General features: G+C 54.7%; 2 protein-coding genes across 6 annotated transcripts; both read left to right on the top strand.

Moving 5' to 3' along the window:
- Positions 1 to 728: 728 nt before the first annotated feature.
- Positions 729 to 3485, top strand: APOC1 (apolipoprotein C1). Its single transcript, XM_058707524.1, has 3 exons — positions 729 to 861; positions 1399 to 1519; positions 3290 to 3485. Exons 1-3 carry the CDS (start codon positions 804 to 806, stop codon positions 3345 to 3347), a joined length of 237 nt encoding a protein of 78 aa, XP_058563507.1. The 5' UTR covers positions 729 to 803; the 3' UTR covers positions 3348 to 3485.
- Positions 3486 to 8612: 5127 nt separating this feature from the next.
- Positions 8613 to 14103, top strand: APOC4 (apolipoprotein C4). Of its 5 annotated transcripts, XM_058707412.1 has the most exons (5): positions 8613 to 8890; positions 9648 to 9783; positions 11790 to 11913; positions 13544 to 13673; positions 13898 to 14103. In XM_058707412.1, the coding sequence occupies exons 2-5, from the start codon at positions 9730 to 9732 to the stop codon at positions 14061 to 14063; spliced, it is 474 nt and encodes a 157-aa protein (XP_058563395.1). In that variant the 5' UTR covers positions 8613 to 8890; positions 9648 to 9729; the 3' UTR covers positions 14064 to 14103. The 5 variants fall into 5 exon arrangements, with proteins under 5 accessions (XP_058563395.1, XP_058563396.1, XP_058563399.1 ...); XM_058707413.1 differs by lacking the exon at positions 8613 to 8890 and having other exon boundaries at positions 9671 to 9783; positions 11726 to 11913; XM_058707416.1 differs by lacking the exon at positions 8613 to 8890 and having other exon boundaries at positions 9671 to 9783; positions 11726 to 11917.
- The last annotated feature ends 930 nt before the right edge of the window (positions 14104 to 15033 follow it).

The following is a 15033-nucleotide window of genomic DNA, read 5'->3' as shown; positions in this document are numbered from 1 at the left end:
GGGGCTGTGGGACTAAGACCCCAGGACACATCCACGGAAGTCCGAAGTCTGGGATGCTCCCGGATGCAGGGAGATGGGGGGGGGGGGGGGGGGGGGCTTGAGGGCTAGTCTGAAAGAAAGACTGCAGGTGGCATGGGAGCATGGGAGTAGGAATGTGGGGGCAGACTGGGTGACCCCAGTTGCTGGCGCTGAAGGGACTTGCTGGGAAGGGAGGGGCGGTGGAAGAGGAGGAGGCCTGGGGAGTTACAGCGAATGGAGTTACAGAGTGACTGAGTGACTGAGACAAGCCCTGAGGCCTGAAGAAAGGTGTTACGCAGGAGAAACCCCAGAGGGAAGATGGCTTGGGGGGCGGGGGGTGGAGACTATAGGCAGTCCCCTGTTGTGGGGCTGAGATCCACCAACCGTCAGGGAGATTCGGAGGTGCAGGTGCTTAACAGCAAGAGGCACTGTCCCTAAGGGGTGTGCCTAGGCCGCACCTGCCCCGCCCGCCACCAGCAGCCAGGGGCAGAAGAGGAAAAGGTAGGTGGGCACAGGACGGGATAGGAGGCTGAAGGGGAGGGCTTAACCTTCCCCGCCCCCTCCGCCTCCCCCTCCCCAGCCCGATAAAGGCCTGGGCCCGGCCGGGACCTCCCATCCCCTCGTTGCTGTGGCTCCACGGATCCAGGTTGGTGCTCAGCGCCTGGGAGGGATGCCCTTCCAAGAGCACTACAAAGGGGGTGGAAGGAACTTCGGGGAGGGAGGAGGGGTGTCACCGATCACTCCCACCCCTGCTTCTGCTTCCAGAGCGCCCCTTCGGTCCAGCCATGAGGCTCATCCTGTGGCTCCCGGTTTTGGTGGTGGTTGTGTTGATGGTTTTGGAAGGTAAAAGTGGGATAGGAGAATCTGGGAGTTTGAGATTCGGAAGCCCGAAGTTGGACACGGGCCTGGGGCCCAAACTTAGAGGTCCCTTGGGAGCGCAGCGGCCCGTTCGGTGCCCTGGTTTTCCTATGTCTCACCGACACCCCCACACCCGACCCCTGCAAAGATGGGTGAGGGCTCTCTGAGGGGCGGTCCAGCGTCGGGCAAGTCTGTCCGGGAAGCCCTAGCAACCGATGATGTATGCACTCGCCCCTCCACCATTGGTTGTCCCGCGTTTACAGTCTGGAAAGGGGCGGGGGAGGAGGCTGTGCTGAGAGTAAGCGAATACCCAGCCAGCAGCTTGAGCTCCATCTGGTCGCGTTGGTACCCGCCCCCCGCCCCCCCCCCCCCGCCCCCGCTCCCCACTCCGTTCCTTCCGATTCTAGCACCACGACCTCCAAGAATCACTTTCAAGTACAGTAGCTCCTCTCTCATCTCTGGTATCCCATCCTAAGGGCTCCCAATACTGAAATTTTTGTACCCCTGCGTATCTCTGGACAGGTCCAGCCCCGGCCCAGGGGGCCCCAGATGTCGCCAGCACCTTCAGGAACATCCCCAATTCGCTGAAGGAGTTTGGTAACAACCTGAAGGACACCTTCGAGAGCATTCCTGAGGCGACCCGGTTAGGAATCTTCCCAGGGCTTGGGAGGGCTGGGTCTGTCGATTAGCAGAGTGGGGAAACTGAGGCTTGGAGCGGCTGACAGCTTCCCCCGTGGTCACAGCTGGCTCACAGAGTACTCAGATGTGGGGGGACAGGTTGCCGACTCCCATCTAGACCACACTGTAGAAATGGTGCTGCGTGGTGGTGTTAAGACCAAGCTTGGGAATCAGTCGGACCTGGGTCCACAGGCCAGCCAAGACTCACTACTCTCAGTGTGATCTCGGGAGTAGATCTTGAGCCTTTTTCCAAGAATTTAAAATGGAGGGGATTTGCGTAGTGCCTGGCACATTGTAAATGCTCAATACACCGTTTAACCAATACTGACTCCATCCGGTGACTTAGAGAATCATTCATTCAGGAACAAATAGTTATTGGGCTAAGTGTCCAGGACTGTTCCAATGTGGGGAATAATCGTGGTGAATAAGATAAAGTCCCAGCCCACAGGGAACAGACTGTAAAACCAGTGAATTTCCAGGAGATTAGCCCAAACAGAGCTAAGCACCGAGATGACATTAAACAGGGTAGGCTTACAGACAACCAGAGACTGGGGAGGGGCTTTTGTAGATTTGGTTATTGGGTCCCCCCTTTTTTTTTAATTTTTTAATGTTTTTTAATTTATTTTTGAGACAGAGACAGAGCACGAGCAGGGGAGGGGCAGAGAGAGAAGGAGACACAGAATCTGAAGCAGGCTCCAGGCTCCAAGCTGTCAGCACAGAGCCCGATGTGGGGCTCGAACCCACAGACTGTGAGATCATGACCTGAGCCAAAGTCAGACGCGAACTGACTGAGCCACCCAGGTGCCCCTATTGGGTCCCCTTTGAAGTGGAGACACTTTATTTTTTTAAGTAAGCGTGATGCCCAACATGGGGCTCGAACTCATGACCCCGAGATCAGGAAATCAAGAGTCGAATGCTCCACTGACTGGAGCCAGCCAGGTCCTCCTTTTTCAGATCTCAATGTAAAGTCTTAGTGCTAGGGCGCCTGGGTGGCTCAGTCGGTTGAGTGTCCCACATCAGCTCAGGCCATGACCTCACGGTTGGTGAGTTCGAGCCCCGCGGCGGACCCTGTGCTCACAGCTCAGATCCTGGATCCTGCTTCAGGCTCTGTCTCTTTGCCTCTCCCCTACTCAACTTTTGTTTCTTTCTCTCAAATATAAATAAACATTAAAAAAAAAAAAAAAGTAAAGTGTTACCGCTTCATGGGGCACTTGGCTGTCTTACTTAAAAAAAAAAAAAAAAAAAAAAAAAAAAAGAGAGCGAGAGATCTGAATGATTAGGAAAATCCAGCCAGGCCTAGAAACATGGGAACAATGTTCCCCTGTGACTACAAAGGCCCTGAGCCAGGAAGACACGTACATAATCAAGGAGAGACTGGCATTCCAGGCAAGGGGAACATCCTGGGCAAAGATAAGGAGGCTCTGAAGAGTGCCCTTGAATAAGTAAGGAGAAGAAAGCTAGGAAAGAGTGTGCTCCATAGCAAGAGACAGCAAGCCTTGACAGCTAGGCCAGGGTGAAGCGTTCTGACTTCAAAGGGCTCTGATCCATCTGGAAAACTGAAACCCCGACCTTGGGCCACCCACCCCAAGGTTCTGCCCAGTCTCACAGATGTGGGAGCTATGCTGTTTCTTTGGGGGAAGGAGGAGATAGGGAGTCAGGTAAGGGGCAGGATTGGGGCTTCCTGAGGGGAGACGAAACACAATGACCTCTCTTGCTCTCCCTCTCTCCCCTACAGGAAATTGATGACCTCCTTTGCTGAGAGGCTCAAAAATTTCAGAATTCCCCTGCTCTGAATACCAGGAGAGCTGCCTCTGTCCTCTGGGCTGTGCCCCAGGACGGGGCTCCGAAATTTCCCATACCCCGGCTCTCGGCAGGAGGACTTAGTGATGTCCATATCGACCCCCACCCTCCAATAAAAATACCGTAGAGAATTCTGAGTGCTTCCTTGCTGGGAGGCAGAAGGCTATGGGACAGGGTAGGGGTTGCGCCTTTTGGGGAGAGAGGCTAGGATTCACATGTATGGAGCAATTCTCTACTTGTCCTGTGCTGAGGACTTTGAACTTCACGATCCCAAAAGAATCCTCGTGAGTACCTTGGGATCTGGGCCCTGTTAATTCCATGAGGGCATTGAAACCCAGAGGGGTGGGCGCCTGGGTGGCTCTGTCGGTTAAGCGTCCGACTGCGGCTCTGGTCATGATCTCATGGTTTGTGAGTTCGAGCCCCCAATCCTGCTATCTGCTGTCGGCACAGAGCCTGCTTCAGATTTTCTGTCCCCCCTCTCTCTCTGCCCCTCCTCCGCTTGTGCTCGCACTCTCTCTCTCTCTTTCTCTCTCTCAAAAATAAATAAACATTAGGAAAAAAAAAAGTTATGAAGTGCAGAGAGGTGAAGTCACTTGTCGGGAAGGGGAGAGCTGGGTTGGACCCCAACCTGAGGCTACTGCTGTGCCATAGTCTTCCCTGACTGGGCTGCCCAAAACGAGGGACCCCAGGTTGGTTCATCACCATGCACACAAGAGGTGTTTATTACACTTAAAATGGGAAATAGGGATGTGGAAGGGAGCAAAGGGAGGACATAGGCTAGAGCCCTGAAAAAGATCAACACAATCCACACCCTCCAAGGAAACTTTGATGCCCCCTCCTCCAGGAAGCCCTCCTTAACCCCCATGCTGGATCAAGCATCTCCAACCCAGTCCTGCCCACTCTGGGTCATCACTGTCTGGTGATGGGTCTGTCTCCCCTGCTGGACCGTATGCCCCATCACTGCTGTCCCCAGGCATAGTTCAGCACAGGACTGGGCCTGGTACATGGGTTCCATAATACTTGGTGGCATAATTATTCTCAATCTGGAAAAAAAAAAAAACAAACAAAAAACCTAAACAAGAAGAAACTGAGGCACAGAAGTCTAAAGTCAATTATGTGATGTTACACAGCCACAAATGGGTAGAGCTGGGATTTGAATGTCGCCTGGGGGGTGGGGGGCAGTCCCAGGACCACATTCTTACTTCACTTTCCCTGTTCCTGAGTCACCCTGCCAGACTCACCGGCTACAACCACACCCACACCCACTCACTCACACACACACACACACACACACACACACACACACCTGGCACCCACTCACTCACACACACACACACACACACCTGGCTGTGAGCCCTATTTGCTCAACCCCAGCATATTAAAGCACACCCACATCCCTCTCCAGGCTGAGCTGTCAGCACAGAGCCTGACGCGGGGCTGGAACCCACAAACCGCGAGATCATGACCTGAGCCGAAGCCGGACACTCAACCGACTGAGCCACCCAGGCGCCCCGGAGCCAATTTATTTTTTAAGCATTTTCCTGAAAACCGCCACCCCACCCCATCCCCAACCCCCAACCCCCAACCCCTGTCCCCCCCCCCCCCCCAGAGCTCTCAGGTTAGAAAGGCACAGGGACAGAGAAGACGGACAGCAAGCAGTTCATGGAGTGAGTGGCCCCTCCGCTTTTGAAGAGAGGCTCAGACTCAGGGGCAATTAGATGAAAGCCACCAAAGACAGCAGTCTGCTTCCAGTCACCTGGCCGAAAGCAGAAGATTGGAAAATGCCAGGTGCCGGTGAGGATATGGGTACCCGAGAAGAAGCACATTCTTGGGGCGCCCGGGTGGCTCAGTCGCTTAAGAGTCCGATTCGGCTCAGGTCATGATCTCACAGTTCGTGAGTTTCAGCCCCTCGTCGGGCTCTGTGCAGACAGCTCAGAGCCTGGTGCCTGCTTCGGATTCTGTGTCTCCCTCTCTCTCTGCCCCTCCCCCGCTTGAGCTCTGTTTCTCTCTCTCTCTCTCTCTCTCTCTCTCAAAAATAAACATTGAAAAATAAAAAAATTGGGGCGCCTGGGTGGCGCAGTCGGTTAAGCGTCCGACTTCAGCCAGGTCACGATCTCGCGGTCTGTGAGTTCGAGCCCCGCGTCAGGCTCTGGGCTGATGGCTCGGAGCCTGGAGCCTGCTTCCGATTCTGTGTCTCCCTCTCTCTCTGCCCCTCCCCCGTTCATGCTCTGTCTCTCTCTGTCCCAAAAATAAATAAAAAACGTTGAAAAAAAAATTTAAAAAAAAAAAATTAAAAAAACCCAGCACACTCTCTTCAGGAGTGTGGACTGGATCACTCTTATGAAGAGCATCCTGTAAGTTTCTAGTGACGTTAAGTATTTGGGTGCCCCGCGTCCCAGCGGTCCCCAATCTGGCACCGTGCGGGGACCAGAGAAACATCTGGGAAGATGGATGAGGACGTTCACTACAGAAGCAGCCTAGCAGTCCATCACCGGCGGGGGCAGTGTGGGGGTTGAAAAAATAAAACGTGGAACCCCATGCAGCCACAGAAAGAACCAGCTAGATGTTCAGGAAACCGTTTGGAGAGATGTAACAGTATAGCGCCGAGTGGAAAAGAAACAGAACATGCATAGGGTGGTGTCATTGACGTAAAATTCGAACACACACACGTGGAACGGCCTTGTGTGTTTGACCTCTTTTATGTCTGAGGACAACTCCAAGCACGTCCGGGGATGCTCATGGAGGATGGAGGACAGGACAGAGGATGGAGAACAAAGGTGGGAGATAGGGGCGCCTGGCTGGCTCAGTATGTGGAACTTGTGACTCTTGATCTCAAGGTTGTGAGTTCAAGCCCCATACTGGGTATAAAGATGACTTAAAAATAAAATCTAAAAAAAAAAAAAAAAAAGGTTGCGGGGGCGGGGGGTGCGCCTGAGTGGCTCAGTCAGTCGACAGTCTGACTTTGGCTCAGATCATAATCTTGCAGTCAGTGAGTTCGAGCCCCGCGTTGGGCTCTGTGCTGATAGCTCGGAGCCTGGAGCCTGCTTCCGATTCTGTGTCTCCCTCTCTCTCTCTCTCTCTGCCCCTCAGCTGCTCATGCTGTCTCTCTCAAAGTAAATAAACATTAAAAAAAATTTTTTTTTAGGGACGCCTGGGTGGCTCAGTCGGTTAAGCGTCCGACTTCAGCTCAGGTCACGATCTCACAATTCATGAGTTCGAGCCCCGCGTCGGGCTCTGTGCTGACAGTTCGGAGCCCGGAGCCTGCTTCGGAGTCTGTGTCTCCTTCTCTCTCTGCCCCTCCCCTGCTCATGCACTCTCTCTCTCAGAAATAAACATTTAAACATTTTTTCCCCACTTTTTTTTTTTAAAGGTGGGAAATACATATAACCCTCTGTACTTAATGCACCATTTCCCCCTGCCCTAATCAGCCCTCCAAGCTCCTTATACTCTCTTCCCACTCAGAAGCCAGAGGGATCCTGTTAGAACACAAGTCACATCACACCCTTCCTCCACTCAGAACCCTCTCACCACCCTCAGAGGAAAACTCAAAAGATCTTATGAGAGTCTGTCAGCCTTTCACTACCTGGCCAGGTCACCCCTACGGCTTTTTCCCCTCCCTCGTGTGCAACTCCTCAGCCTCATCCAACACACCGGGCAGGCTCCTACCCCAGGGCCTTTGCACTTGCTGCCCACCCTGCCTGGAACGTTCTTCCCGCAGATGTCCAGCTATCTGCCTGGCTCACTCCTCTTCTTCTTCAGGTGTCTGTTCAACACCCGTGTCCCCATTGTGGTCCCCCCAGACTGCTCTCCCACCGCCCTGCAACCTCCTTATCTGCCTGTCTTTCCAGTATTTGCCACCCTCTAATATATGTCTCTTTGGTTACTTGTTTACTGCCTGTGTCTCCCACTGCTGGAAGTCAAGTTCACAGAGGCGGTCTTGTCTCCTGCAGTGCCCCCCGAGTGCCCAGGACAGTACCTGGAGCACAGTGAGAGCCCCAACAATGCTTCTCCTTCTCCTTCTTCTTCTTTTTACTTTATTTATTTTGAGAGAGAGAACAGGGGATGGGCCAAGAGAGGGGGAGAGACAGAATCCCAAGCAGGCTCTGTGCTGTCAGTGCAGAACCTGACATGGGGCTCAAACTCATGAACCATGAGATCATGACCTGGGCCGAAACCAAGAGCCAGACGCTTAACAGACTGAGCCACCCAGGCGCCCTTCATTCATTCTAATTTTAAGATTTTCTTTTTACGTTTTATTTTTTTTCACGAGGGAAGGACCCGGAGCAGGCTCTGTGCTGACAGCAGAGAGCCCGATGCGGGGCTTGAACTCACCAACCACAAGAACGTGACCTGAGCAGAAACGGGCCGCTCAACTGATTGAGTCACTCAGGCGCCCCTCTTGTTACACTTTGTATTTAGAGCCAATATGTTTGTTCTCAGGTTTACAAACTTAACCTTCAGGACCTCAGAGAGCAAATAGCCCTGATCACACCAAAACAAAAAACAAACAACAAGAACAACAAAAAACACTCAGAGAGCCCCAAGCATGTGTGTAGGAGCATTCACACTCCACCCTCGGGGGGGGGGGGGGGGGGGCGGAGGTGGCCCACCCAGCGGGCAGGGCAAGGATGGGGGACTCCAGTGGGCACCTGGCTTGGGGTAGCTAGTCCGGGAGGGCTCCCTGGAGGAGGCGACACAGCACCTGCAACCCAGAAGACAATCCGGAAGTAGTCAGCGAGAACCGGGGAACAGCGTGAGAAGCCGCACAACTTTCGTCCCCATGTATGCTCGCCAGGAGCCACGTGAATGAAAAACTGGGTCCAAAAGCGAATGAGCAGAGCCATTTTGGAGAACACTTTGGCGGTTCCTCAAAGCGTGCAACAGAGCTCCCGGCGATCCCATTACTGGGCGTCTATCCACCCGGGGGAACCGCACACAGGTTCACGCAAAAACGTACGCGCGGATGGTCACGGCAGTGGTGTTTCCACTGCAACACCCCAAATGCCCATCAACTGAGAAACGGATAAGCAAATCCACATGGCGTGTGTAGATGTGTATCCGTGCGGTGAATATTATTCTGCCAGAAAAAGGAAGGAAGCGCCGTCACACACCACGCAAAAGACCACGTAGTGTACGTTTCCCTTCCCAGGATGCCCGGGATAGGGAAACCCACAGAAACAGAAGGTCCCTCGGCAGTCGTTGCCCCCTGCTGGGCCGGGGGGGGGGGGGGGAGAAGGCAATGGAAGTGACCCTAATGGGCTAATGGGAATGGAAGTTTCCTTTCGGGGTGATGAAAATGTTCTGGAATCGGAGGGCGGTGATGGTTGCACAACTCGGCAAACGTACTAGAAAACATCGAATCGCACCCTTGAAGAGGGCGAGTTTTACGGTTTGCGAATATCCCCGTTTTTAAAAATTAACGAAAGGAGAATTTCCCGGACGGAAGGCAGAAAGAAGAGATAACGGAGAGGGGACGTTTCAACCTCTTTTCTGCCCCGGGCTTCCCTGCCAGAACCCGGAGGCACAGAAGCAGGAGGTGAGCACTTAGGAGTGCTGGAAGGGAGGCGGGTTAGGGGATTGAGGAGGGAGGGGATGGGGTCTGGACTGGGGGAGAGTGATTTTGGGGTCTGGGGGTCTCTTGGACACGTTACTGCAGGCTCAGAGGTGCTCTCTGCCCTGTGGGCTCACGGGGCCTGGCACTCCCAAACCCGCTCCCTCTTGTGACCTCCGTCTCTGCGCCCATCACCCCACTCCCAGTTGTTATTGAGCTGACTCTGAGGTCCCCCCTGAACGACCTTCAGCCTGTTCCTGTCCCCAGGATGGACAAACATTGCAAACAGCAAACAGCCCACACTGACCTTGGACCTGGGGCAGGGGTCAGAGACCTCCCCCAGACCCACCCTGCTGCCAGCCCTGCTCCAACCACCCTCTTGGCCTCCGGGACTCAGGTGGGGGAGGTGCGTCGGGGCATGTCCTGGCTTGGCTAGATCTGAGAGAGCCGGGTTCAAATGCACCCCTTGCTGTTCGAGGAGCCATTGGTAAGTGGACTCCCCTCCCACGCCCCCAAGCCTCAGTTTCCTCATCTGTAAAATGGGAACGATAAAGGTGCCCACCTCAGAGCTCTGTTGTGTTACATCAACGAGTTAAGGTGCCAAAGCCCTGCTGTGGCCCCTGGTGCCTAGCGTGTGCTCAGAAAAACACAGGCTTAATCAACAGCCACTGACCTTGACTGAGCACCTCTGGTGCCTCTCGTGGTAATTTACATAAACGGTCTCCTCTACTCTCTGGGATAGGTAGTCCATGATTCCCAGTCATGGATGAAGCAACCGGCCCAGAGAGGTTAAGCAACTCGCACCGGGTCACACAGCAGGGAGGATGAAGAGCAAGGCTCTGAACCCCCACCTCGTGCTTCTTGTAACACAAGACATGGTGAGTTTTTCTTTTTTCCTTTTTTCTCATGGTCAAATACCTCACATACAATTTACCATTTTAGCCATTTTAGGGGTACATTAAGTTGCACCCTCCATCCCTGGAACTTTCTCAACATCCCAAACAGAAATTCAAGGAGGTGTGTGTATGTGTTTTAATGTTTATTTCTGTATTTATTTTGAGAGAGAGAGCACAAGTCAGGGAGGAGGAGGAGGAGAGAGAGAGAGAGAGAGAGAGAGAGAGAGAGAGAGAGAGAGAGAGAATCCCCAGCAGGCTCCGCACTGTCAGCAGCACAGAGCCCCAGGTGGGGCTCCAACCCGCGAGCTGTGAGATCACGACCTGAGCGGAACTGGGGAGCCGGACCGAGCCGCCCACGCGCCCGTCCCGGAGGTTTTATTTTGTGATTCTGTTAGTGAGGAACTGCTGGGCACGTTCGTTGTGCACCTGCTGCGTGCCAGAGCCCGTTCTGCTGGAAGCCGCTGGGTCAGGACCAAGCTGTACAGTGTCGCCCCTTATCTGTGGGGGATGCACTCCAAGACCCCCAGTGGACACTTGAAACCACAGACAGTGAGTGCCAAGCCCTAGATACACTGATTTTTCCTATCGGGGCACCCCTATGGTGCAGTTTAACTTTTAAAATCAGACAGTAAGAGATGAACAGCAACACTAATGATAAAGAAAAACAATTACAGAGGCGCCTGGGTGGCTCAGTCGGTCGAGCGTCGGACTTCGGCTCAGGTCACGATCTCACGGTTCGTGGGTTCGAGCCCCGCGTCGGGCTCTGGGCTGACAGCTCAGAGCCTGGAGCCCGCTTCGGATTCTGTGTCTCCCCCTCTCTCTGCCCCTCCCCTGCTCATGCTCTGTCTCTCTCTGTCTCAAAAATAAATAGAAAAATTAAAAAAAAAAAGAAAAGAAAAAGAAAAGAAAAACAAATAATACACCGTAATAAAAGTTATGTGAGCGTGGTCTCTCTCTCTCCCCCATATCTTATCGTACTGCGCTCACCCTTCTTGTGATGATGTGAGAGGAGAGGATGTCCACGTGATGAGATGAAGTGATGGCAATGACATAGACACTGTGACACAGTATTAGGTGATTATTGACCTGCTGGCACATTGTCAGGTCATCTGCTTCCAAACCTTAGTTGACCTTGGGTCACTGACACTGTGCATAAAGGTGAGGCCGGGGGGGGGGGGGGTGGGCTACTGTCTACTTGTTCGGGTTGTGGCCAAGCGGTGGTGGGGGGGGGGGTTGTCAGATTCACCGCATAAAAATATAGCCTCCCCGGGGGCGCCTGGGTAGCTCAGTCAGTTAAGCAACCAACTCCTGGTTTCGGCTCAGGTCACGATCTTGCAGTTCGTGAGATCGAGCCCCACATCGGGCTTTGTGATGATAGAGCAGAGCCTGTGGGATTCTCTCTCTCTCTCTCCCTCTCTCTGCCACTCCCCTGCATACATGCTCTCTCCCCCTCCCTCTCAAAATAAATAAACCTTAAAAAAATGTTTTAAAAAAAGGACAGGCTCCTGGTTAGATTTGAATTTCAGATAAGTAACAAATAATTTCTAGTATAATTCCCCAATATTGCATGGGACATACTTATATCAAAAGAAAAACTTATTATTTATCTGAATTCACATGGGCATCCTATATTTTACTCGGCAACCCTGGACCAAAGAATCCAGTCCATGGTCCCCTGGCCAGGCTGTGTGCCCTGAGTTATGGCTGGGTCCTCTGAGAGATAAAGGCTCATTTCCTTTCTTCGTTCCTTCCTTCCTCTCTCCTCCTTCTCTCTCTTCTTTCTTTCTTTCTTTCTATGTCTTCTTTCCTTGTCTCTTTCCTTTCTTTCTTTCTTCCTTTTGCTCATTTTCTTTCTGCCTAGTATTGGGCCTGAACCTGACATTGACACCCTCCTACTATGTGCACCTGGAACTTTCTCTCACAGAGCCTCACGCAGCCTTCACACGGACTCTAGGAGGCAGGCGCTTCTTACCATCCCCATTTTACAGATGAAAACAGTGAGGCCCAGAGAAGATCTGGGAATTGCCCAGATCATACGGGGAGAGTGTGTCTGGCCTAGAGCCCAGTGCCCAAGGGTCTTCAATATGAAAGAAGTAATCATAAATAGCCATGGTCCGTGAGCACCTCCGTTGCCGGGCTCCTTGTTAAGACCTCTCCTTGCAGCATTTCATTCCATTTAAAGCCCTGCCTGGAGTATGGACTGTGGGCCCATTTTTCAGAGCAGGAAACTGAGGCCAGAAAGAGGGGCCAGCTGGTGAGGTGGAGCCAGGATTTGAACACCAGTCAGCGTCAGAGGCCAAAGAGCCGGCTGTCTTCCCCGGTCAGGCCAAAGTGCTGGGAGGGGAGGAAGGAGGGAGGCCAGCAGGGGCGGGTGAGGCCTCTGCTTGTCACTGTCACCTGGGCCCCTCTCTCTGAAGTCCCTGCCAAGGGGCGTGGGGAGGCAGCCAGGGGAGGGCTCTGCTCAGCGTAGTCTCCCCCTCCCCCAGCCTGGAGAGCTGAGCGCAGAAGAACAGAGGAGCAGAGCCCCCAGAAATGTTGGTTCCTGGACGCAGGCCCCAGGCCCTGCCCTCCCTCTGCTTCTGCATTCTGGTCTTGGCCTGTGTCGTGGGTGAGGAAGGAAGGGATGGGCGGGCGCGGGGACCCTGCAGTCGTGCGAGGTGTGAGTGTGACGGTCCGGACGGCACGCAGGTTTGTAGACGCGCGCGGGCCTGGAGCTCGCGGGCTTTGTTGTACGCACGCAGATGTGTGTGCGTGTCCGGGCGAACGTGTCCACGGGGGCCGTGCGCGAGGGGTGTCCTTGGGGCTGGTACAAACGACAGTGGGAAATGTGTGTGTGCACGTGTGTCTTTACGGGGTATTTATGCCAAGGATTTGAGCGCGTGGACGCTGTGAGGGTGTCTGTAGGCGCTGGCATGCGAGCGTGCCTCGGCTTTGCACGCGCATTTAAAATGGTAACACTTAACGTAGTGCCTCTAATGTGCAAGGGGCCATTCCTAGTGCCTTATGCGTGTTCGGTGTTAGCGCCAAGTCCTCCCAGGAATCCTGGCCTTATCCCATTCTGCAGAAGGGGAAACTGAGTTTTGAAGATGTGCACCGTTGGCTTGAGCACACTGCTGGGCCCATGGGTGCCTCTGCGCATGCGTGCGCCTGTGCGCCCCGTGTGACGCCTGGGATCTGTAGGTGAGGCTTCGCCCGGGGGGCGTGATCGCCGCGCAGGGAGGTGTGTGCAAGGACGTAAAGTGCCCTCCGAGGCACGACCCCGGCCCCGGGGAGGAACGCACGACGCAGCCCTGCCAACCTCCTTCCCTAGGGCTGGAAAGTCCTCTGAGCTCTCCCTCCACTGCATGCGGAGGTGGTTAGGACAGCGTGGCGGGGGGGGGGGGGGGGGGGGGGCGGGGGGGGGTCACAGGAGAACTGAGGGGGCAGCAAGATCGGGCAGTAAAGGAGGCCTCGAGAGGGGGACAGGAGTCAAAGAGGTGGGGCTGCAAACCGAGGGGGAAAAGCCACAGGCAGACAGAGGGGTGACAGGAGGGACCGTGGGCACGGAGGGGGACAAGGAATCGACGGATGGCTCAAAGGGGGACAAGTGATCAAAGGGACAGAAAAGGTGAAGACCAGGAGTGATGTCAAGGGGTCCCCCTTGGGCCACCGGGAGCGATAGTGACGGCCAGCATGGAGGGGAAGGGAGGAGGAAGGATTCTTGGGTCCCAGCCTACCCATGTTACCCTCCGGTCCCACCTAGCATGCCAGCAAGAAGTGCCTGCAGCAACCCCGAGTATGCCTCCGGAGCTGGTGGATAGTCCTTGGAGCCTGATGAAGGACAAGGTGAAGACATTGGTGACCAGGACCAGAGAGAAGTGGCGGTGGTTCTGGTGAGTGTGTGCAGCAGGGCTTGGGGCCTGGACTCCTGGGTCTGAGGGGGGCGAGGCTGAGAGTCTAGACCCCTGGGTCAGCGGGAGAACCCGGGTCAGAGAGGGGAAGAGGGCAGGGCCCGCACTCTTGGGCTCTGAGTGGGGTAAGGCCGGAGGGAGGGGGGATGAGGGGGCGGAAGTCTTGGGAGTTGCCGGGGTCTCACGGTTTTGTCCCTCCTCTGCAGGGGACCCGAGGCCTTCCAGGGCTTTGTGCAGGCCTACTATGAAGACCACCTGAAGGATCTGAGGCTCCGCACCCAGGCCTGGCTCCGCAGCTCCAGGGACAGCCTCCTGAACAAGGCCCACAGCCTGTGCCCCCAGCTTCTGTGCAGGGATGGAGACAAGAATTAAAGTGTTTACAGCCTCCACAATAAAGAAATGCTTCTCTGTGTCCCTGTCTTAATCTGTCCCCAGCGTGACCACCCCCAGCAGTTAACGAGTAGAGGAAGGGACACCTGGCAAGGGAGGGACAGTGAGGGGGGCCCTGAGGGGAAAGAGTCGGGGGGGGATGATCCCTTCCCCCAGCCCTGAGACCCACCACTGTGGGAATGTGGGGGGGCAGGAGACATCGGGCAACTCAGTTTGGGATGGAAGGTGAAGGCTGGAGTGCAGGCGGGGTCAGGAGGTCCCCACAGAGACCCCTATGCCTTTGCTTCCTATGTGGGGGAAACCCCAGACCCCTTTTCTGGTCGAACCCCAAGGACCCCCAACCTCTCCACAGCACCCACCTAGCCCCCTGTATCTCCCGGGAGAGAACCTTGCGGGGGGTGGGGGTTAGCTCCCTCTGGCTTGACCTCGGGGATGATGTCACTGCCCTCTCTGCCCCACCCCACCCCCTCAGCGGTCCTGTTGGCTAGGACTTTGGCCTAGGGGACAAGGTGGGGGTGGTGGCTGTGGAGGGGAGGTGGGTCCCAAGAGCTATAAAGACCTTCTCTGCACGCGTGGAGTCGGTGAGGACAGCCTGCCAGAGTCGGGTAAGAGAGGGCCCGAAATGGAAAAATGGAAAAGGGGAAGGGTCAGCGGGGAGGGGGCAGAGGTGATTAAATCAGAAACCGCAAGAGTCACGACATTCGTTGGATTCCTCTGTTGGGATCACAGAATTTAGAATCATAGACTGTTTCCCCCTGCTGATGTCCCTCGGGGTCTGACCTCCACCTTATCTCCAAATCGCAAATGACAACAGGGCCTGGGAACCGTGTGCCTCAGAGCCGAGAGCCTCTGTCATAGGGTTGGGGTGAAGACAGATGGAATTGCATGTAGAACAGGGCCCCAGGGCATCAGAAACATACTCATCCAGTGGTGGGTTCTTTTTTTTATTAAA

Source organism: Neofelis nebulosa, chromosome 17 (genome assembly GCF_028018385.1).
Source record: "Neofelis nebulosa isolate mNeoNeb1 chromosome 17, mNeoNeb1.pri, whole genome shotgun sequence".
NCBI classification, from domain to species: domain Eukaryota; kingdom Metazoa; phylum Chordata; class Mammalia; order Carnivora; family Felidae; genus Neofelis; species Neofelis nebulosa.
This window is presented reverse-complemented; position numbering and strand designations above follow the sequence as displayed.

What these genes read in the sequence shown, in the direction of transcription:
- APOC1 (XM_058707524.1), top strand. Translation starts at nt 804, where the DNA reads ATGAGGCTCATCCTGTGGCTCCCGGTTTTGGTGGTGGTTGTGTTGATG. An exon ending in TGTGTTGATGGTTTTGGAAG is followed by an intron (nt 862 to 1,398) that starts GTAAAAGTGGGA and finishes ATCTCTGGACAG; the next exon opens with GTCCAGCCCCGGCCCAGGGG. An exon ending in AGCATTCCTGAGGCGACCCG is followed by an intron (nt 1,520 to 3,289) that starts GTTAGGAATCTT and finishes TCTCCCCTACAG; the next exon opens with GAAATTGATGACCTCCTTTG.
- APOC4 (XM_058707412.1), top strand. Translation starts at nt 9,730, where the DNA reads ATGAAGAGCAAGGCTCTGAACCCCCACCTCGTGCTTCTTGTAACACAA. An exon ending in AGTAATCATAAATAGCCATG is followed by an intron (nt 11,914 to 13,543) that starts GTCCGTGAGCAC and finishes GGTCCCACCTAG; the next exon opens with CATGCCAGCAAGAAGTGCCT. An exon ending in GAGAAGTGGCGGTGGTTCTG is followed by an intron (nt 13,674 to 13,897) that starts GTGAGTGTGTGC and finishes CCTCCTCTGCAG; the next exon opens with GGGACCCGAGGCCTTCCAGG.